The sequence below is a fragment of the Solanum verrucosum genome, unplaced genomic scaffold (assembly GCF_900185275.1).
Source record: "Solanum verrucosum unplaced genomic scaffold, falcon-dt-bn FXZP01000062.1, whole genome shotgun sequence".
Lineage (NCBI taxonomy): Eukaryota > Viridiplantae > Streptophyta > Magnoliopsida > Solanales > Solanaceae > Solanum > Solanum verrucosum.
This window is the reverse complement of record NW_026020477.1, coordinates 7,782,657-7,806,795: the sequence shown is the minus strand read 5'-3', so window position 1 is coordinate 7,806,795 and position 24,139 is coordinate 7,782,657. Positions and strand designations below refer to the sequence as shown.

The window sequence follows — 24,139 nt, the reverse complement described above, 5'->3', positions numbered from 1 at the left end:
TAAATTTATTTTAAATATACAATATTAACATATTAAATATAATTTATAAATAGAATTTGATCAAGATAATATGTACGTAAACTCTTGTGAAGGGGTAATAATTTAAAGGGTTATATTCTATTATATTATATTATAGTATAATTACATATTTTTCATAATTATTTTTTAAAAAATATCATAACTCCATATATATTTTTTATAAAAAAAATGGGATGGACGGCGTTAAAGGCTTTATTTGTAGGCGCAATTATTATTAGAAAAAAGTTTGACCACTCACATTTCAACTTCAATTTTTCGGCTGGCTCATTTGGGGGCTGTCTTTTTTTTTTTTCTTCGTTTTATGACCGTGGTATTTAGCCATATTTTATGTATCTCGATTAATTTTATGAGATATTTATCACTTCTTATCAGACATTAACAACAGATTTTAGGTAACTATGTTCACCAATGTTATGATAATTATAACTTTCACATGCTTGATTTCACTTGGACCCAGGGGCGTACCTATAGCTATCCCAGGGACATCCTGCGTCGAAAATTACGTTGTATATATATGTCAAATTCTATATTTAAAGGATATGCATTAAAAGTTGGACACCCTTGATAAAAGCTATGCCTTTGGCGCAGTGATAATGGATGTCCATTTCAATGAAGGTTCCGAGTTTGAACCACCAATAGCACAATATTTTTTTATTTTATTTTAACAGCCACACATCATTATTCTTGGACATTCTTAATAAAATTCTAACTCCGACGATACTTGGACCCCAAAAACAACATCAAAGAAGCAAGGAAAAAGTTTGAAAATAAAAAATTTGATGCTTTCTTGTTGAGAATTGATTGAGAAAACGTCAAGAGTTTCTTTAATTTCATTCTGTTAGTTTTCCTTCAAATGAAGCAAATACCTTTTGGAGTTGCTTCATTTTCCTTCTTATTAATTCCCTTTTTTACTTTTCCAACGTTTGACTTAGCGAGGAAAGGTATAATATATAAACGTATTCTTTAACTTAGTATCAATTGATATTTATGTTCTTTAATTTTGGATGTGCATAAGTAGACACTTAAGTTTGTATAATGTTGAATAAGTAGACACATGTATCCTACACGACATAATACGAACAAGTTCAAGTGTATCTCATGTGAATTGTCATGTAGGACTCGTATGTTTACTTATTCAACTTTATACAAATTTGAGTCTTTACTTGTCCATATTCAAAACTAAAGGTCATTGATATTAAGTACTGAAACAAAATTAAAAGAATATGTTTATGTATTAAAGTAATAATTTTATTTTATCATCTCTAATTATCATAATCATTGAGAAATAAATAAGAGTAGTAGTTAATAATGAAAAATGAATAAAATAAATGTGTTGGTCATTAATTCATTTAAAAGATTATATTCAAAATGGATTCAATAACAATATTCTTACATAATTGTATAGGGGACAAACAAAATTCAACCAAAATGACTGCACTAACTATATATAATGTATCGATACTATATAAACAACGTATAATTGTGTGTAAGTATGTATCAAAAATGTATATGCATTTATACACACTGTTTATACAAAATGTAGATATTGCAACAGTTCATCCTCTTGAACAAGTTGATTTTTTTCAATCTCAAACCTCCTCTGAACAATATCAAATTTTAGACATTAGTTCCTCTGAATCTTACTATAAAAGTTGAATTAAAGCAAACTACCAATTGTACAAAGTCTCTTATTGTTATTTATTTATAACACAACAACTCTTGTTATGTTTAGTAAATTTAAGGGAAAAAAAGTTTGTATTTTTTTTTTTTTTTGGAATCCCAGGATAACCCGCAGCTGCTACAACCTCTGCCACAGTATCTGCCTTCGGGTGAGCACTTTGTGCGCACTGGGTAAACCCTCCACTGTGTAATAGCCTGCAAATCACACATGGAATGTAAACCGCACTAGGCAATCCCTATGCGACGTACTCGATGTTTTTTTTCTTAATACTATAGGACAGAGGTGATTTTTCTTTTAAAATAAATATGGGTCAATTTTAAGAACATTATTATTTGTTTCAGTTGTATTTGCACGTAATTATTACGAGAATATATATGGGAGACAAGGCTGGTCAAAAGTGCTATTTTTTGCATCACTCAGAAAAAGTTCTACATATGATAATGTTTTTTTCTGTGTGCTTGGTAATATTTAATTTATAAATTTAAAAGATTTTTTCAGAATATGTATTCCGTTGAGATTATTAGTATTTTTTATGAAAAAATTGTAAGTCATGAAGGCAGCAATTTGTTACTTTCACAACTAGTATCCAACATTGACATGAACATAAGTGAAATGTGCATAATGCCATAATCAAAGAGTTTAGACACTTAAGAGAAAAGAATAATTAATAAAAGAGATAGGAAATTTTCGCAAATAGCCATAATAATAAATATAAGGGGAACTTTCGCATATATCCACTCAAAAATAGCTTAATTATGCTTCATAGCTATAGTTTGCTAATTACGATTCGTAGCTATATGTTATAAGGAGGAGAGTGACGAGTGAGATTGCGAGATGGAGGAGAGAGGCGAGCGAGATTGGGAGATGGAGGAGAGAGGCGAGCGAGAGAGGTGAATTGTATATGTACATCTGTCAAAATAATTGTATATATGTAACTGATATACATATGTATTTGTATATCTGGCGAGCGAGATTGGGAGAGGGAGAAGATAGGCGAGCGAGATTGGGAGAGGGGGGGAGAGAGAGCAATAATTTGTATAATTCACATCTCGTTTGTATTATTCGCAGGTACGATTGTATAATTTGCGTGTTTTTGTATAATTGAGTAAAACAAAGTCTGAAATTATACAAATATGATAAAACTCGGAATAACGAATTGATACAAAATAAAAATATGAACTTTAAACAGTTATACAAATTATATTATACAAATTACATTATATAAATCACATTATACAAAATCCGAAAACTACACGTTTATACAAACTTTAAAAAGTTATAATAAAAAGGATTGAATGTATATGGTGATAAAACTAAAAACCAAAGGAAATTATCGTTATGTACAAATAAAAACCATCGTATACAAATACAAATCAAATGAAGAATTGTTAGTTGTGGATTATATGTGGCGAATTATACAAATGTGGCTAATTATACAAACTCGAAGCAAGCCCACATAATTAATGGTTAATATTAGTCGTGAGTGGTAATTATAGCAAACTATAACTATGATGAGTAATTAAGTGATATAAGTTTGCTTAACCGCATAATATTTCCTATGCTTCATAGCTATAATTTGCATATTTATGGGTTGTAGATACAGTTTAAGCCGTCTCGTTTGTAAAATGCATGGGTGAGTTTGTATAATTCGCGTGTACGTTTGTATAATTGAGTTATTTTTGTATAAACTCGAAATAATGAATTTATAAAAACACAAACAGCTTAACTTTAAACAGTTATACAAATTTCGAATTATAAAAACGTGCAAATTATACAAACTCGAAACCCCAACCCATGTAATTATCACTAAATATTGATCGTGATTGGTAATTAACTAAAACTATAGTTATGATGACTAATTAACTAGTATATGTTTGCTTAACCACGTAATTTTCCCTAAAAAAATATTACACAGACCTAGAACCGAACTGAGAAAAAAAATTAATTATAAAAATACACAGTCCCTTCGAATTATACAAACGTGCAAATTATACGAACTCGAAACCCCAACCCATGTAATTATCACTAAATATTGATCGTGATTGGTAATTAACTAAAATTATAGTTATGATGACTAATTAACTAGTATATGTTTGCTTAACCACGTAATTTTCCCTAAAAAAATATTACACAGACCTAGAACCGAACCGAGAAAAAAAAACTAATTATAAAAATACACACGCCCAGTGGGACTCGAACCCACAATCGCTTGATTAGAAGTCAAGCGCCTTATCCATTAGGCCATGGGCGCTTGTTTGGGAAGATACACATTTGAAATAATTTATTCTTTTTTCTGGAAGGAAAACAAAAAAGAAATGTTCGAGCTAGTTTATTATTCGGAAAAGGGCCAAAAATACCCCTGTACTATTCAAAAAGGTTTTAAAATACCCCTCATCCACCTATTGGGTTAAAAATACCCCTCAGTCAACCTTTTTGGTCTACTATTACCCTTTAAACTAACAGCCTTATATTTTTGAATTATTACTATTATTAATTATTACGTGGCGTCTTTTTATTGGTTAAAGTAATTCCAACCCACTAAACTTTCTCCTACCCATCCGACCCGACCCATATTGACATTTCTGACCCAAACCCAATTAAAAAGATCCATCATAAATAAAAAATTTGAATCATCTCCTCTCCCTGAACCTAATATCCTATTTTTCTTCATTTCCTTCTTATTAACCAATTTCAAGATCAATTTCACCTAAAATGGCTTAGATTTTCACTGCAATACTTTGTTGAAGTTGAGGGATTCAAGTTGGAACATTGATTTTGAAGTCTTCTCTCTTTTAAGTAGGTCGTTTTTTCATTTTCATGGCTTAGGGTTTCTGAAATTTTCATGTAGTGTTACTCTCGTAGGGATTCAAGTTGGAACATTCATTTTCATTTTCATGGATTATCTCCTCTCCCCCTAAACCTAATATCCTATTTTTCTTCTTTTCCCTTTTCTTATTAAGCAATTTCAAGATCAATTTCACCCAAAATGGGTTAGATTTTCAGTGTAATAATTTATTGAAGTTGAGGGATTCAAGTTGGAGCATTGAATTTTGAAGTCTTCTTCTCTTCATTCAAATATCCGAATCTTCTTTTGTTACTTATTGTGATGTAGGAGAGTCTTGAATGGTTGTCAACTTTTTTACTGCTGCGAAACCTACAAACGATGGTCGTAGGTTTGTTGTCGCTATGAGACAACGAATGGTTGTCGTTATTGAGAATGGCAAGGTAAAAATTATTTTCCATCTCATGTGACAATGTTTATTCACATTAAAAAAAATCATTGGATGTCATTCGTCAAGAACGCAACATGTTAAGGAAGATGTGAATGATATGTCGAAATTGACAAATTTGAATTATGTATCTACCTTGAGGAGAAAGTTTCAAATTTGGAGTTCAAAGACAAGCAAAGAAGGAAGATTGTGCTATGGTCATGGGTTTTTTTTTTCTTCGAAGATGATGTCTTGAAGTTGTTGTTTTTGTTACTTTTCTCTAGATAAGTTTGTGATATGAAAAATTGTTGATGGTGTCTAGTTAGTGTAATGTTCTTAATTGTAATTTCTATTATTGTTGGTATGGTAGCAAAATTGTGTTTAGTTCGCAAGCTTCATTGTAATGTATTTCGTTGCTAATGAAGTGAATTAGGATCAATTTTGTGTTCATTTTTGGATCAGTTTTTTTATCTCATAATGGTGCATGCACTTTAGTTGAGTTCTTGCTGCTATTTTTTCTTTATAGTTTTTGTGTAGTTTTTGGTAGAATTTAGGTACTGTTTGATCGAGTTTAGGTGTTAGATTTGAAGCTATTTTTATTCTAATTTCATATATTTGTTATTCTTCAATGCTTTTACAATTTTATAGTTTGGTGAATTTCTCATGTTTAACAACTATAAGAATAGCTTTGAAACTAAAATTTTATTTTTCCGGAAGTGTAAAGTCATTTTGTGGAAGCATTGTGTAGTATCTATTGTGGTGCTTTAGAAGTATTCTTGATCTGGCTGGCATGTTTCAGCAGTCAACTACTCATCTTTTCTGTAACACCCCAGAAAATTTTTGAACTAAGACTCGAACCGTTCTTCGTAGTGAGTGAGATTTTACCAAGGAGTTTAAAATTTCTTTAGTGTTAAGGTCACTAGATGTAGCACCTTGAGTTTCAAAAAGAATTAAATTGGAAATAGCAAAATCTGAAATTTTACAAGTTAAGTATGAGTTTTGGGTTGACTTCAAACGACCATAACTCCTAGCTCAGGATGATTTAGGCGTTCTACCAGTTACCATAAGAAACATCTTTGAATTATCTTTCCAACGCCGCCGAGTTTGATAAGTTTCGAGGTCGGATGAGTGAGCTATGACCTTTTGAAGTTAGGCTGTCCAGTTAAGGAAAGTCAAAACCGGGTTTTAGAGGGTAGTTTGGTCTTTTCCTTACCAAAACAGATTTAATTCATTTTTAGTAATATTTTAGGGGTCTAATCTGATTAGGTTCAGTTTTATAATTCTAAAATACACCTAGGGTTTTAGTTGAGAGTTCAAGAAGAAGAGAAAAGAGGAGAAAAGAGAAAGGATGAAAGCGTTCGTCGAGATTCTTGCATCTTGTTGCGGATTTTCGCCATGGGTTTAATCCCTAAGAGGTATGTAAGCTTCCATAGTGCTGGGTTCTTTCACCCACACGCCAATCATGATTTATTCAGCGTAATTTCGTTCTTGAAATTTATGGATTTAAGTTCTTGATGAGTTCTTGAAGTTTATTAAGTTTTGAAATAAGATTCTGCTTAGGTCAACTTTAAACGACCATATCTCTTAGAATATTAAGAGTTACGTGAGCCATAGCCTATCCAATTAAAGGTAATTGAATCTACTTTCCAAACCCACCAGTTTCACGTCAATCCAATATATGAGTAAAAAGTTATGACTATTTTAGTAACCTATACAGTGCTGTTACGAATTAGCCGACGGGAAAATATTTAAAAGAGTCATTTTTGTCTTTTTACCTCCAAGAAACCATAAATGAAATTATTGACTAATAAAAGGCTCAAAACAGTCAGATTTTCATCTTCACTCATGAAAATCATAATTTTTGGCTATAGAGATTTTAAGAAACTAACTCGAGAATCTCAAGAAAGGTCTTCTTGATTGTTTACCTTCAAGCTAGGGTTTCAAGGCTTCTAATCAAGTTCTTCTTTAAGATTATTAAAGATTCTTCAAGATTCTTCAAGAATCTTGTTCTTCTAGGTATGTAAGGCTATCATAGTGTTGGACTAGTTCATCCTCACGCCCTACATCTACTTTCAAATCAGAAAAAGAGTAATATAGGATACTTTCCCTAGATTTGAGTATTCTTGAGATACGTTGATTTTGAGTTTTTGAATTCATGTTTGTTTTAAAAGTTCTATTCCTAATTATCGAATATCTATATTGTTATTGAGATCCTTCATATCATGAATCATAACTCTTGAATTCATAATTCAAATTCAAGAGAGAGTTAAGAGTAGAGTTCAAGAAAGCCTTTGAGTTCAATTGTGAATCCTTTGAGATCAACTATCGATTTGAACTAAGTTTTGAGGAAGTAAGTCAGAGAATGAGAAGAGTCACATACATGAGTTTCATAATGTTATGTAGACTTACGAGTCAAGTCGTTCATGCCCATAAATTCCGCATGAACTCCAGAAGTTGAGTATCTTTGAGAGGAGTAGTATCTTCAAGTTCTAAGTCTTGAGTATTGAGTTCGTAATCCCCTTTGAGATTATATTTCTAAGCATGGGACTATTACATATTACCTATAAAGTCTTTGAGTTGAATTGTTCATGCCCATAATTCCGCATGAATCTTATAAGTCGAACAGTCTTGAGATGAGAGGTATCTTTGAGTCATTGAGTTGAGTAGTTCATGCTCATAATTCCGCATGAACTCTGAGTTGAGCATTCTTGAAATGAGTAGTATTATTGAAGTTCTTGAGTTCTAAGTATTTGAGTTCTATCTATGGTTATTGAAAACCTTGCATTGAGTAGTTCATGTCCATAATTCGGTATGAACCATATTTTAAGAAGTCTTTTACAAACGTTTTAACTTTGTTTTAAGACTTAAGTTTTGAGTTCAGTAAAGAGTAAAGAGTAAAGTTTGAAGTCCTTTTCTTCAAAAGTATATGGGGACTATGTATTCCCAAAGAGTTTATAAATGTTTTCACATTTAAATAAGAACGGAAGCTGAGATTTACAAAGGGCCTTCGGGCTAGTTTTCAGAAAAGAGTAACAGCTTTTTAAATAAAGCAAGTAGGGAAACTGAGATTTCCAATATAGCCTTTGAGCTAAGTTTTTGACTAATTATCTCAAATCAGCAGAAAGAAGTATGTTTTTAAAACATAAGAGCTAGTATATTTTGGGAGTAGTATTGAGCACCGATATGGGGGAGAGTTCAGATAACTCACAGCCCCCATAAACCATGTAGCCATCATGGGTAGAAAAGGGTCATACTTTTTAGATGAACCTTTTTCACATAGACTAGTGGATCCATTAGTAGTTCAGGTTCTATACCTTTGGCCGGGTATAGGATGCGCTGGCAGCGTGAGGTAGATCGCTGTATCATCACTATAGCTCTTATGTGATGGTTGTCGGTTAGAGAAACTCCCACAGAAGTTATTGTATTTTTATATACATCAGTTTATTGTATTTTTATATACATTTCAGAGTTATGTTGTATCCTTGCATACACACAGATTTGACAGTATGTTTTTAAACAGTTTGTTTCTCTATATTGCACTTGTTTTAAATTGCTTTATATTGAAATGAGTTCAGTCATATTTAGTTGAGTATTCAAAGTTGAGTATCCAAAGTTGAGTATCTAGAGTCGAATATCATATCTTTGAGTCGAATATCATATCCTTGAGTTGAGTATCTAATCTAGGAGTTGAGTATCTTATCCTTGAGTACTTCTGAGTTGAGTAAGTTTGAGTAGTTTTGAGTACCCTTGAGTATTCCTTGAGTTGAGTAAGTTTGAGAAGAGGTAAGTATGTTTCATTTCTATCAAGTTTCAAGCTTATGTTTATGTTTTAGAATTCCTCTTACATGCTCGTACATTCCACGTACTGAGCCATTTGGCCTGCATCTTTTCATGATGCAGACACATGTATTCAGGATCATCAACAGGAGCTTCGTTGATACATCCGAGAGTTCGAGTTAGCTATGGTGAGCCTCCTTGCTTTCGGAGGATTTCATTTACCTTTCAGTTATATCAGTTGTTAGGATGTCGTGGGTCTTGTCCCGACTTCCATCTTTATCAGTTAGAGGCTTCATAGATAGTCAGTATTGTTGAGAAGTTTGTATCATTTATTTTATTAAATGTTTTAAAGACTAAAGTTGCCTTTTTATGGCGAGTTGTATATATTTTATTATACAGAGTTTTCTTTGGACTTAAAGTTTGTATTTAAGTTTTATGAACTTTTATTTCAGTTTTTAAGCTTTGTATGCTTGAATCAGTTTTTCCGCTTGTAGTCAGCCAGGATGAGGGTTCGCTTGGGGACCAGCAATGGTCTTCGAGTGCCGGCCACGTCCAGGGTGTAGGCTCGGGTCGTGACATTTTCAAATTAACCAACAAATTGACAAATTCTTATTTGTATCAATGACACAGTAAAATTGACTTATTTTAAGTGTTTTTAAGCTAAAATAACTTTTAAACACTTTTGGAGTACCTGAATAAGTTAATAAAAGTGTTTTAGTTAAACTTATTAAAGTTACACATGTATTAACCAACAAACTATGATATAAGTTATGAGGGGTAGTAAATGATGCACATTAACAATATCTAGCCATTGCAATACATTTCTGAATATTCTGTTCATACAAAAGTAAGCTGAAATATGCAAGACGTGTTTCATTCACAAATTCACAATGTTCTTCACCCTATGTTGAGCACAACAAAAATAATTAAGGATGAATCAATACAAAATCATTTAACAAATTAGCAAATTCTTGAATTAGTCACCGCAAAAATATGTACGTTTCCTAAATGTTGGTCATTTCTTCTCTAATCTTGCCTTTTTAGTCTTCAATTTACCAACTTTTTTTTCCTTCTCTGCAACCAACTGGTTTGAGGTCATTGCTGCCTTGCCTTTCCAGGTAACTTTCTTTGGTGAATAAGGCAGATTGGTAGGCTCCACGACACCAAATTCATCTCCTTTGAAGCTAATTTTTCTAGTACCAGTTGGTCTTCGTTGTAATTTTTTTTGTTGAAGTCTAGTCCTTTCTTCAGATACTACCTTCGGCCTCAAAATTGGCTGGCCGTCTTCATCTTCATCTTCCTCTTCACCTTCCCATTCATCATCACCAATGGTTGAATGTTGAGCAAATTGTTGTTCTTGTTCAGAAGTTTGACTTTCATGTACTGTTGTTAAGGTCACATCTTGCACTTTATGGGAAGATCCTTCACCCATATTCTTTATCTTCTCGTTCACCTGCAAAAACAACCATGAATATTTCAACGAATCAAACAAGTAATAAAATTAAGAATATTTCAGTTTATAAGCATTCAAAAGTAACAATATTTTACCAAAGGACAAGTTCTGATGTTGTGACCTCTGTTACAACAATATCCACATGTCATTAAAAGTCCTTTTCTTGAAGATGACCAAGCCCCCTCTCTCTTCCTTGCCTCGTCCTTCTCTCTCTTTCTTTTCAACTTTGGTCTACCAACCATTTTATGTATTTCTGGTGGTTCCATTGCATGTTCTGGTTTCACTTTCCAGAATTTTTCACCTCTAACTGGTTGTAGTTTATGCATATAAACTAACATGTAAGCTTCCTTTGAATACCACCAATGCACCTCGCTCATCGGATTTTTTTTCTGGTAAATCAGAGCTTTGATGGCATGGGAACATGGTATTCCTATCAAATCCCATACCCTGCATGTGCACCTCTTTAATTGAAGATTGACGGTATGCTTGTCTTCACCTTCATGCACTTCATATCCAAAGTCTCCATTAAAATGAATTTCACACCCTTGTGCTATTTCTCTGTAATCAGTCAGCAAATCCTTGGCATATGGACTGATTTGATCTCTCCAATTCCTACATTCCTCCTCACGATCTTTCAGTAATTTCATTACCTTTCAAACAACGGAAAATCCATAATTAACATGCACTCGTTAGCATTTTTTATGAGTCCGAGTAACATAGATAAAGTAATGACATAGTGTGCTTAAAATTTTATACACATCAATGTTATAAATACAGAAAATTGATAGTAATATAAGTGACAAAAATTCTAGTAATGAAAAAAATTATCAAAGACAAAGTAATAGTTAAATACCTTGACTCTTATCTCTTCCAACATCTTGATAATTGGTTTGTGTCTTGCCTCTAAAATCCATTTATTGAATGATTCTGTAAAGTTGTTGTCAACCATTTGATTCTTGCATTTGGTGTCAAAATAAGCTCTACACCATTTTTGGGGTGGGTAGCCTATTAGTTCTTTGGTAGCCATTTCAGAAAGAGTCCCTAAAATTGTCAATTGGTCATTGAACTCTTCTCCATAAGTGCTCCAAGCACACCACCACATTAATTTTTTCATTAGTACACCCCTCCAGTTCTTACTCCAGTTAGCTTCTATATGTCTAGCACACCATCTGTGATGTGATTTAGGTAGTACATCATCAACAGCACCAATCAACCCCTATAATATCCAAACAGTTAAGTAAATAAGATAAGATTAGTAATTAAAAAAAACTTAACAACACAAATGTAAATTAAGTTAAGAATCTATAACCTTTTGCATGTCTGATATAAATGTAACTCCTTCACCCTCCCTCAACTCTAAAGAAGATCTCAATAGCTCCATAAACCACTTCCAAGTTCTATTTGTTTCTTTATCCACCACGGCCCAAGCAAGTGGATAAAGGTGTTTTGCTGAATCTTGTGCCATAGCAACCAGTAAAATTCCCTTACATTTTCCTTTCAAAAATGTGCCATCCAAACCTATTAGAGGCCTCAATCCTGTTTTCCAACCACTTTTCAAAGCTTGAAAACACACATACATTCTCAAAAATCTCCTTTTTCCTTCTGTCAAAGCATTTTTTGATATGTTTATAACCACATCTGTACCAGAATTACTATCCCTCAATTCTTGAGCATAGGCCTCTAACCTATTGAAATCATCAATGAAGCTACCCTCTAATTCCTCTAAGACAAGCTTCTTAACTCTCTTCATCTTAGAATAACTAATATTTAGTTTAAATTTCTGATCCACGTCCACCCTCATTTGTTTGATCTTGTACTTGGGATCATTTTGGACTTTGTTCTTGAAATAATGTGCTAAAACATCGGGAGTAGCTCTTCTATTATGAAATGCTGGATCACATTTATGTTTTGTCTCCAAAGTCTTGATTTTAAATCCTTGATCTTTATTATCCTTAGATATCAAGCACACAAAAGGGCATCCAGTATCACATACATATCTAAGTCTAGTAGTGTCCGATTGTTTTACTTTAAGACCAACCTTATTAGCAACTGCATAGAATCCCACGACTCTTTTAGCTTCAAACAAATCTTTAAAACTCATGCCTTTTTCCAAGTGTAAAAACTTGTCAAGCTTTTCATTAACATCTTGAGTTCTTTCCTTTCTAAAGAGTTCTAATTCTTCACTGTCACGATCACTAGAGTTAAGTCCAACATTTTTCTCCTCATCAGATGAATCACAATCTGTTCCAACATCTACCGCAATATTATGACACTCATTTTGATCAATAATGTTAGGAGTAGAGACATGTAGTTCACCTTCATTTATAGCATATAATTGAAGCTCACAGACATGGTTAGACAATAAGGGTTGCAATGATATAATGCTAGGAGATGGAACAAATAATTCATTCTCATCCACAGCATATAATTGAAGCTCACTGAACTCGGTACACAATAAAGATTGTAGTGCTATAATGCATGCATCATTCTCAATCAGAAAGTATCTACCAGAAGGCCCATTTACTAGTACCTGCTTCACCTTACTGAAACCTAACTTTTCAATATACTCTGCGCAAATATCTATGTAAGATAGTAAATCCGCATCAAAATCTTGCATAATGTGATTCAACTTTTTAAGATACATCACTTCAGGTTTCAACACCCATTTGCCTCCATAGTTAAACACCAAATCGATCTTCTCAATCATTCTTCAAAAAGTGTACATGAAAAAAAACAAGAAAACAGGGACCCATCAGCATCATTCAAAGAATAGGTTAAAGAAGTTAATATTTATTACCCTAAAATACAAACAAGAATAAGAGAAAGGGTCCACAACAAACTATAGAAAAATAAACAAAACATTTTTTGAATAAACTATTGCAAAAGAGAAAGAGAATACACCATATCAATAACTAAACACAATACAAAGAAATATTAAAAATCAAAGTTCAAATAATAACAATTGAAAAGGGATCACTAAAAGTCAAGAACTAAGAAAAGAAAGACGTAAAAACATTCAAAATATTCTAGAGTAACTACATGAAAATTTTAGAAACCCTAAGCCATGAAAATGAAAAAAACGACCTACTTAGAAGAGAGAAGACTTCAAAAATCAATGTTCCAACTTGAATCCCTCAACTTCAACAAAGTCTTGCAGTGAAAATCTAAGCCATTTTAGGTGAAATTGATCTTGAAATTGGTTAATAAGAAGGAAATGAAGAAAAATAGGATATTAGGTTAAGGGAGAGGAGGTGATTCAAATTTTTTATTTATGATGGATCTTTTTAATTGGGTTTGGGTCAGGGATGTCAATATGGGTCGGGTCGGATGGGTAGGAGAAAGTTTAGTGGGTTGGAATTACTTTAACCAATAAAAAGACGCCACATAATAATTATTAATAATAATAATTAAAAAATATAAGACTTTTAGTTTAAAGGGTAATAGTGGACCAAAAAGGTTGACTGAGGGGTATTTTTAACCCAATAGGTGGATGAGGGGTATTTTTAAACCTTTTCGAATAGTACAGGGGTATTTTTGGCCCTTTTCCCTTTATTATTTGCTCTTTAATTTCTTTTCTTATTTACTTTGGGATGGTAGAGAATTAGGTAAAAGAGGAAAATGTTCCAGCAGGACCCAACCTTGTATTCAGAAGGAGATCTCTCTTTTAGTCCTTAATTTTACCATAGATTTAAGGTTCTTTTTCTATATTCTATCACATCTTATACCGATTCCTATGTCTTCAAATAAATATTTTGGAAGTCTAGAATACAAAATGAAAACATTCTCAGTTTTCTATGTCAAAAGGAGAAAATATGCATTATGAACAAAGCAACCATTGAACTTCAAAAAAAAATAAACTCAAAAAGCAAAACAAAATTGAATCCATATTCATTTGGGCACCCGATTTTGCTTCACATGAATTTAGACATAAATTTGTCACTTTGTTGAAACTGTGAGGCTGTGAGCTATTCAAGCAGTGCCTTCGGATCCATGAAAACCATAACAGAAAAGACACATGAGCACTAAGAAAAGAAGCTTTAAAAGCAAGAGGGACAAGGTTATCCACAAGTCAACAGCTAAATCCTTCATAGCAACAAGTTTGATGCTGATGTTATGCACAAGAATTTGATTAAGAACTCTGAAGCACAGTAGTTTATACAAGTATATATCCTGCGAAAAATTAGTCACCAGAACTCAACCATGACCTTCTAGGAGCATATCAGATTGCATATGTCCTGAAACCTTGCCTCTGAAATGTTGGCGAAAGGGAAAACTCTGAATCTACCAGTATTTGGACAACTCAAAGTCAGATGTTCCGAGTAGACCAACTTCTGCAGTATGCAATACAAGAATTATTCACCACTTGTAAGTGTCTTCTTCTAAGATATACTGGTTAAATTACAAAAGAATAAAAAGTGCATCCAAATTTGAGCTTCATTTGTGGTGGACAGAAGTAATAACAACAACATGAGAGAGCAGGACTAAGAGGATTATGACTACTAGGAAAGACAAATTTCCTGTTAGGTGGTCAAAAAATTACCACCATGCAGAGTAAAGCAAACGATGCCAATAACAAGATGTTCTAATTAAGGAACACTAACAAAGCTGAAACGAAAGATAAAAGATGGTCCGAGGGTTACTCAAAATTATACTTTGTTCTGGGAAAATACCACCCTTATAAATTGCCCTATTCAAAGCATCACCAACGTTTAGACCAAATAATCATGTCATTGGTAGTGGGGATGGAGGGAGATCTATAAAACTCAAGAGCCAAGAATCTTCTTAGTTAATAAACAACCTAATACAATCACCAATATATCCACAGCGCTACTCTCAAGTATATGATGTTATAATTGCTTGAAACAACAGTTATGTCAAAGATAATACGAAAGAATGTACATAAAGTGAAGACTATTTTTCTTGTCCTAGGGGATCACCCCCCCCCCCCCCCCCTTGAACTACTCTTGATCTGTTTCTCATTTCAGTCCATTGATCTTATGTAACGTATAATTTCATATTTACTTTTGCATATCCTATTTCTTCTCAGACAAAAAATACTTTTCCCTTCTCATAATAGGATCAAGTATAATGAGATACCTCACAATGAAATGGCTTGTCAGTGCAGCTCCACCATTTGGATGGAATGCAATCAAAGTAGTGACACCAGCTACAATACTTGTTTATGTCAATGCCATGCAGAACTGCCATTATAATTCCTGCAAGCCTGCAGTTGGAATGACAACAATTCAACTCATTATCTTAGAAAACTATAACTAGCCTAAGTAATAGTTCATGGTGAAATTGGATGCAAAGAAAAATGGAGCAAGAGTAAAACCATACAATCATCATACAGAGATAGAACTCACAAAAAAGCAAAAATAACAAGAGCAGCAACCCTCTGAACAGGCTTGTCCAAACTCTTCCTACATTTGACAATATCCTTGGCATCAAATTCAAATAAGCCTCCCTTATTTCGAGCTAGTTTCTCTTGTTGAGGCTTGAACAAGAGCACAAACCCCAGAAGGAATCCTGACATAAATCCTCCGATATTCGCAAAATTATTGATGTAAGGTATCAGTCCGAGGACAAGATTAGTCATCAAGATTGTCATGGTAGCCACAAGCCCAGAAAACTGCAATAAAAAGTAGGGAGATGACATTCTATACTATTTGACAGCTGAGATGAGAGGGGAAAAAGCTACAAGACTACAGGACCTTATTGGTATAAGATTTCCAATTCCTGATGAGGCCAGAGAGCAGTGTACCAAGCAATCCAACCAATGCACCAGAGGAACAAACTGATGGCCGATCTTGAACGAAAAGTGAAGCAACTAGACTACCAGTAATAGCTGAGAGTATGTAGATAACTCCAATCCTAACTGCAGGAATAGGAGCTTCAATCAAAGATTCAATAAACAACTTTCTCAATGAAAGAACATATTATAAGAATATTCTTACATGATCCAAATTCTTGCTCTAAGTGAAGTCCCACAAAGATTACTGAGGACAAGTTAATGATCAGATGGAAAAGCCCTGCATGTAACCATGGGCTTGTGAAGATACGCCACAGTTGTTGATTATTAGTCAACAATGTCTTCTGAAGTGCTCCAATTTCTTCCAACCTACATTGGCAAAAGATTTCATATCTGTTACTGGCAGCAGAACTTCCTCTACATAATATCATGCGCAAGACACAGTGTACAGCTCAGTAGTTCTTTGATGCACAGTTGGAAAAATAACATGTTTATATTAACATATAGGATAATATGCCTTTGTAAATAACCTCAAAGAATAAAGTAGCTGGTACTGCAATTTTCAAGGCAGATGGGAAAAGCAGGTAATGTTTAACTTGTTTGCGACGGATCTAGAGATCAATATGTTAGCGAACATGGAGCGTGGATTAGTCCTGAAGAACTGCCATATGGAGAAGCAAGAGGTTCCATAAAGAACCAAGAAATATTTCAGAAACAGTTCATCACATGTGTATATATGCAAAGTGCTTGTATACTTGATGCAATAAAATTTTAGGATTCTGAAATCAGTTAGATGCATAAGAAATATACAAGACTGGCATTCAGCAAAGTACCGATTGCCGCCATAAACTACATTTGCAGGAGATACGAAACAATATAAATCTCAATAAACATTGTAGCTATACAAACTCAAATTCAAGCAACAATTCATATTGATAGCAACGTTTTCTCCTCAAATTTCATAAAGTAGTCCAAATCCATAATAAGTTCAAACGATGCATTGAAATAATGGAATCGGAATTTCAGGATTATCAAGTAATTAAGACAAGAAATAGAATGATTAGTGAAAGAGAAAGAAGGAACTGACGTAGAAGCAGAAGGACCGAGCAGAGGATTCTCGGAAAGAGGCTGAAAAGAGAACCTACGGAGAGGTTTTAGAGCACAATCTCCATGAGAATTCTCCCAGCAGTCGTTAACAATCATTGTAACAGTGAAAGCGCCTAAGTGAAGGATCACAAAGAGAGAAATGATCCATGTGTTTGCTCTCTTCTGAGACAAGGGCCTAAAGAAGGGGAATGGAACTCTATCATCTTTGAGTAGTTCGTCGGCCATCATCTCAGTGGAGAATGTCGACGCCATTGGAGCACATTGTTGCTTGATTTCAAGGTGGGTTTGTAATTTCGAATTATCTGCCATTATTTTCTGTGGGTACACATTTTTCTCTACTGGGTTACTTGAATTAAACTTCACAAGTTGGGGATGATCGATCCATGTGATATTCGGGGGTGGTTGTTGTTTATTGGCGGGAAGAATGCCAACAAGAGGGTACATTTCTCTTTTGTTTTATGCTATGGTGAACAAATTTATTTTACAAAAATCACACCCAACTAATTATTTAGATATACGTTAGTTTGTAATATTACATCTTCTTAAATTCTGACACATCCAGATAGTAGGGGTGTTTACGATTTGGATAAAAATCGATTTTATTTGGCTTTGGTTTTAGATTTTAAAAAATCGATAGTATTTGATTTGATTATGATTTTGTTCGAGAAAATCGAAGAAATAACCAAACTGAATCGATAAATTATATACATATATTTTATTATTATACATACTTAATATATTGTTTTTTATAAACAATTTTAAATATCTTATATATGTTTTCATCAAAAATTCTTTATAATTTACTTATTGAAAGCAAAAAATGTCCAAGGTGAGAGCATTTATCTTATTGATTTCATGTATATGAGTGTCTATGATAATTCTTTGTGGGACTGAAAATGTTATTGTCTCTTCCTACTAGACCAAAATAGTAAATTTTAAAGTTTTATTCATAGTAAATTTAGTGATAAAAAGTTCGGTAATGTCACTCATTCTAACTATTTTTCGTTTTGAATGGATTGTAGTCACTTTTTCATGTTTTGAACGAATTGTTTCTTTTATTTTGTGTATGGTTAATAACCGAATAACCGAACCGAAATCGATAACAACCAAACTGATAAATGTATATTATATTTGGTTTGGTTTGATTTTGATATTTTTAAAATCGATTAAGTTGATTTGATTTAGTTTTGGCTAATAATCGATCCAAATCAACCCGTGAACACCCCTACTAGATACATGTATCTCTAAATACATAACAATTTAAATACCAAATTAGTACTCTCTTTGTCCAACAATATTTTTGTTTATTATTGACTTTGCACACTTCTTAAGAAACTATTAATAAAAGGGTAATTTTTAAAATATTTTGTGCTATCTCTTTTTTGTTTTCCTTTTGAATTGTGGTGTTTTCTGACTCTTCTTCTACCTTTTGATTTGTTTTTTGTGTTACAACATGTATGTGTTACTTATGTTTTGAGATGGATATTGATTGTTAATTTACAGTGGTTGACACCTGAAAATTTAGTAACAGAAAAAATATTTCTGTTACGATATATTACAGGGTAAAAGGAGGATTTGTCTACTAAAATCCAAAGAGTTCCCCTTTATCAAACTCAATAAATTAAAAATTACCCAATAGCTCACATCAAGAATAATTATTAAGGGCAAATCACTGCACCACCAAAATATAAAACTAAAAATAAATGGAAAAGTTTAAAGAAATATATTTGAAATGTGTATAATGGATAAAAGCAAACAAAGATTGAACACATCTTCATCCTTTTGAGAAAGAAACTAAAAAACAGTGTGTGGAAATAAAAAGAGCACATAAGTTTAAATTTTGGCTCCATCCTAAAAGAGGTAAAAAATAAATTAAGTGTTCGTTTGAATTAACTTATTATTAGGTATTTTTGATTTTTAAGTAGCTTTTTAGTTTTGGAGGTGTTTGGAAAAGTTATAAAAGAGTTTTTCAGCATCCACTTTTAGGCCAAAAAAATTTGATAATGAATCAAAAGTTAAAAGTAGGTTACATCTACAAGAACCAAAAAAGTTGTTAATTACTCTCCCCGTTCACTTTTACTTGTCACTTTTTTCTTAAAATATATTTATTTTTACTTGTCCCTTTTGACATATCAAGAAAAGGCAATAATATTCATGTTTACCCTCAGCATTAAATAATCTTTCTTCAAATCATTTTCCAAAACTTAATATTAAACATCATTTAATAGGAATAGTTTGATAAAATATCTATATCAATAATCATTTTCTTAATGAATATGCCAAGTGAAAATGTGATAAATAAAAGTGAACGGGGGAATAGATGCTAAAGTCACAAACTCTATCAAAATATAGACCGTTTAAACATCAATATTTCATCTATATACATGGATATGGTAATATTAAACTGTCAAATAAGGACTATTCTACCTTAAAATCCAGGACAATTTCCAATTTTTCAAATTTTGACAGATCAAATAATTCACCTTTATCAAACTCAACAAACTAAAAATTATCAGAATGTGGGGTTGACTTAGTGGTAAGTTATCTTCAAGTTTTAGTCTGAAAATCGATGATTCGAGTCATACTAAGAGGTAAATTATAAATAACTATTGATGTGTAAAGCCCACAACCAAAACAACCGAAAAGTAAATGTCTTAGTTTCTCTTAATCTCTTTAGAAGTGATGTAAGATGTAAAAAAAACTTCGATAAAGTTAGAGTCAATGATTCCAGACTTTATCATGGACCTTAATTATGCTATTGTTATCACCAAATGACCAAAACGGTGTTAAGACTTGAATTGTTTACAAGGAAATAAATTTCATTTGTAGTAATAGGTTTAGTAGCTTTTCAAATTTGCATAATGAGTAGTAACTCTAGCAAGTAACATCATGTTTCCTTCTTTTTTGGTTAAAATGTGTTCTTACTCTTCCACGCAATTCTGAGGAGATCAATCGGGTTGAAATTAATCATTCTAACTTTATTGATTCATTATGGTCCAATGATAAGCTCAAAGAACTCAAATTTTATGAAGTTGACATAGCCAACCTTTGCACTAAACAACCATATTAGAGTTGTCCGCATTGAATTATATCTACTATTCTACTATGGAGATATCCTTAAGCTCTGAAAAATAAATACAGGAGATGGTTTTGGTCTAGAGATCACGTAAATAACTCAATTTATATTCGTCCTCTTATAATAATTTGCTTGATATTGTTGTAAAATATAATGTGGACTGGATCACTACCTACCTTATTGCAGAGAGGACTTTGCAACATGCTTTCTAGCATTTATTAACAGGGTCAAGCATTGAATCACAACTATTTTAAGGTAAGAGTAGTTCACAATTTAAAGAGAATAGTAATGAGCATGTATTCAATATGATTATAATTAAAATCATAACCTTGTAGAATTCTTATTTAAAATTGTGTTAAGAGGTTTGTTCATGTTACTTTCATGGTAATAAATGTGACATTGATAAAAGGATAGTTCTCTTATTGTACCAATATAATTTTCTTATCTTTATATTTATGTGATCAGACCCTTTTCATAGAATTACACTGATATATCAATAGACAGTGATATGTTTTAATGAAAACAAATTATTTAAACTTTTAAGCAAACTCTCGGTATAATGTTCCGCAAACTAAATGTAACATTTATAAGTTTAATCATTTCTTCTTTATTTGCATCTGGCGTTCATTCTGCTATTGCTTAGTACGGTGCTTCTCACAATTAACATTTTACATCGCCTTCATCTGCTCTGGTTCCTTTTTGTTTGATTAATGGAATTCCATGTTACTATAATGCATACTGGAAAGATTTGGAGTGAATGTTTCAATTGTGTTTGTTTTGATCTTTTGAGCATCTCTCTGCATTCAATAACTCCACATCAACTGTTTTGAGCCACATTTTTTTTGTTTTGGTTTAGTTGAACAGAGGAATTAAAAAAGATTGTCCTAAACCTGGTAGGTTGGCAGCCGCGTAAAACTTGTCAATTCATGATGAATCCTCATATTTGATAATATAGATATGGTTGTTGTTACGATGTTCTTAAACCATTTGACACTGATTAAGCTCATTCCATGTATTATTTGCACAGTAGGTTGAATAGTTTGATTTACTGGAGCTGCACCATCCTAAGCAAATCATATTATTAGATTTTGGTTGTGAGCGTCCTGTTTGGATAAACTATTTGGGATTGATTCTTGGGACATAATGACATCGCAAAGTAGTACACTCTACATAGAAATTCATTGCTCAATTGTATTGTGTTGGTAAATATCAGTTTCGGGGTGCAAACAGACAGTTAGTTGTTCGAGTTAATGTTGAACTTTCGGCTACAATTTGATAGTATGCCTTTCTATAATATCATAAAGAGGGAAGAAAAAGGTCTTTCATTTCCTACATTTTCTTAGCTAAAAGACTCTGGAATTTACAATATATTTACTCTTCTATGCGTCATGATTCGCAACTCTAAGCATTAGTTATATGGTATAGTTGTTACAAATTACCAACGTTTTACTACAGCTGAATGTTTCTCAAAACACTTCTTATTTTGATAAATAAATAAATAGATATTGAAGTTGTGCAAGTTGCTCAAAAGAGTTTGGTTACTTTGTGTTTTACCTGATCTGAATTTCATTTGTGGTTGGTACCTGGTAGATGATCTGGAAATGTAGGACATTTTATGGCGAATAGGGCTTATGAAAGGCACTCAGCTGACTACTTATGTCTGTGTATGCTAAAAAGGGAATTTCAAGTTTGTAATTTCCAGTTTGTGCAACTTCTATGTTGTTGAAGTTGAGTCTGTGGTTGTGGGTAGCCCTAGGATACATAGAGTCATAGAGATTATGAAGAATGAAAAGAAGTGGAGGGAGGGACAGAAGTTAGGGTCTATGGTTGGGGAGTAGAGAGGCCTGACGTCTAAGTGAAATATTTACCTCAAAAATGACTGAAGCTAATACTAAAAGTTTTCGAACAATCATGCAACCTCACCTAATCTTCAAAATAAAACTTGCAATGGCTTAATAATAAGGTGGATAGTTAATACAGGATAAGCATACTTGTATTGTTGAACTTGGCACAAACAGTCAGGAACTTTACCGGCAAGACAAATAAAACGAGCTGGCAAGACCAATTCAAGCAAGTTGCTTGTGAACTGATATAGTCTCACATTTCTTTTTCTCCTATAAAAAATATTATTTTTCTCCTGTAAGAAAAACTTATTATACTTCAAATACTCCAAGCAGTTGTGATACAATTGGTGCAGAACCAATGAATGTACATGCTTCATGTGCTGAGTTCATTACCCTAGCCTGTGGAAATGTCATCTGCTTTATTGAAACAGATATATGGATATTCTAATTTCTTTATATTAGTTGCTTCATATTCAATTTGTTGCTGCAGCTTCATAAACTGTATTCTGGCCACAAAGTAACATAAAAATTTAAAAGGAAAAATAAAGACAATTGCTTTGATGGTAAACCCGAGTAATATTTATAATAGATGCCCAAATCTAACTACTAGGTCCTATACATGCGGGGAATACAAGCCATTAGTTAGTGATTTGAGACAGATAGTTGAAATATTGATGACTTTTATGTGGAATCAGTCAAACCTAAGATCCAGTCCTTCCTAGCAAGCCGTAATATATTGATGGGTTTAAATATAAAAGGTAACTACAATGTTGCATGAAGAGACACCTTAGAGTATTTGCATACACCTTACAGTTATTCTTATCCAACAATATATCAAAAGATATCAGGATATAAAAAACAAGCCCTTCACACTTTTTTCAACAATGTTGTAGAGTTGAGAGTGGTATATATGCCAAAGTGATAATTTAGGATATCAATTTGGGGATCCAAAATAAGCAAATAATATCCTGGAAATCCTCTTTAATGATGAATTGGAAAACATTTGAGTCCATGCTGCCTTGGTACACACAAGTCCCTTCTTTTTGTTAAAATTTTTCTACTTTAGAAATATATCACTGTCACATAATCAAAAAGGTAAGATAGGAACCCTATTTTGAAGAGGAGCCCTACTGTGAATGTTAGGGAGTTTGGTAGACGAAAGAATTGCTAACATATATGTAGTGCACATGACTCTCAAAACTTTTTATATATCAAGACACTTCTTTTTGATCAGGTAAAAGATTTTGTTAATAATAGCAGGGCCAACTTAACCATATACAAAAGGTATACCAAAAAAAGAGAAACCTACTGTTTCTCTCCAATAGATACCGAATTCTTTATACAAACAGGAACTACATGGGTGCACCAAAAGAAAATAAGGGATCGGAGAGTACTCCTCAAATGAGCAAAGCTCGTCTCCACTCCTCAAAAGCTCTCCTATTTCTCTCCTTCAAAACGATCCACATAAAAGCAAGAGGAGTAACATTCCAATCCTTGTGTCTTCTTCCCCTAGCTCCACTCTTCCAGCTGAACATCAACTCCTCCACGGATCTTGGTATTACATAAGTAACACCAAACCATCTAAAGATATCTTCCCATAACCTCGTAGCTAATTTGCAATGTAACCGAATGTGGTCCACATCCTCACCCCCCTCCTTACAAAGGAAACACCGGCTCATACAGACAACCTTTTGTTTCCTAAGATTCCCGGCTATCAATAACACCCCTCTAGTAGCTAAGTGAAGAAGCACACCTTCCTCGGCACCTTAGGAATCTAGACTGAGGCATGTGGAAAACTAACCTCTGCCCTAATCAGAAGCTTCTCATAGAAGGACTTAACTGAGAACGAATTGTTATTCCCCAACTCCCAACTCAAAGCATCGGATCTGTCAATCAGCTGGAAGACCTTTAATGATACAAGTAAAAGTAAAGTTTCAGTGGGATATTGTGTATTCAGTTGATTGTATTATTGTATACAAAGATTATTATTACAATGCACGTTTGTATGCATTTCTTTGCTTGCCAGGACTATGTACATAATATAGTTCTTAGTTTTTAGGAGTTTAAGAAATTTGCTGCTACATCAAAAATATTTTTTTTTGGGATCCGATGCGGACACAATTCAGATTCAGACATGTTGCATATTATTCTGGTTTATGTTCTGTTTTTAGCATTTCTATAGATTATTCTAACTAACAGTT

The 24,139-nt window shown here is 33.0% G+C and overlaps 2 protein-coding genes, 1 non-coding gene and 1 pseudogene across 4 annotated transcripts in view; all 4 read right to left on the bottom strand.

The window, feature by feature from the left end:
- The window catches only part of LOC125809192 (uncharacterized), a 511,850-nt gene that overhangs the window by 212,266 nt on the left and 275,445 nt on the right, over positions 1–24,139 (bottom strand). The window lies entirely within an intron of this gene.
- TRNAR-UCU (transfer RNA arginine (anticodon UCU)) lies at positions 3,899–3,971 on the bottom strand. The gene has a single exon. It is a non-coding gene; the product is annotated as a tRNA-Arg (tRNA).
- Positions 11,644–12,260, bottom strand: LOC125809439 (uncharacterized; annotated as a pseudogene).
- Positions 14,319–17,327, bottom strand: LOC125809163 (RHOMBOID-like protein 8). The gene is made up of 6 exons (XM_049488820.1): positions 16,999–17,327; positions 16,117–16,280; positions 15,874–16,037; positions 15,526–15,791; positions 15,257–15,383; positions 14,319–14,490 (listed from the first exon to the last, which is right to left on the bottom strand). The coding sequence occupies exons 1-6, from the start codon at positions 17,325–17,327 to the stop codon at positions 14,368–14,370; spliced, it is 1,173 nt and encodes a 390-aa protein (XP_049344777.1). The 3' UTR covers positions 14,319–14,367.

What these genes read in the sequence shown, in the direction of transcription:
- LOC125809163 (XM_049488820.1), bottom strand. Translation starts at nt 17,327, where the DNA reads ATGGCAGATAATTCGAAATTACAAACCCACCTTGAAATCAAGCAACAA. An exon ending in AGAGCAAGAATTTGGATCAT is followed by an intron (nt 16,038 to 16,116) that starts GTAAGAATATTC and finishes CTATTCCTGCAG; the next exon opens with TTAGGATTGGAGTTATCTAC. An exon ending in GGAAATCTTATACCAATAAG is followed by an intron (nt 15,792 to 15,873) that starts GTCCTGTAGTCT and finishes TTTTTATTGCAG; the next exon opens with TTTTCTGGGCTTGTGGCTAC.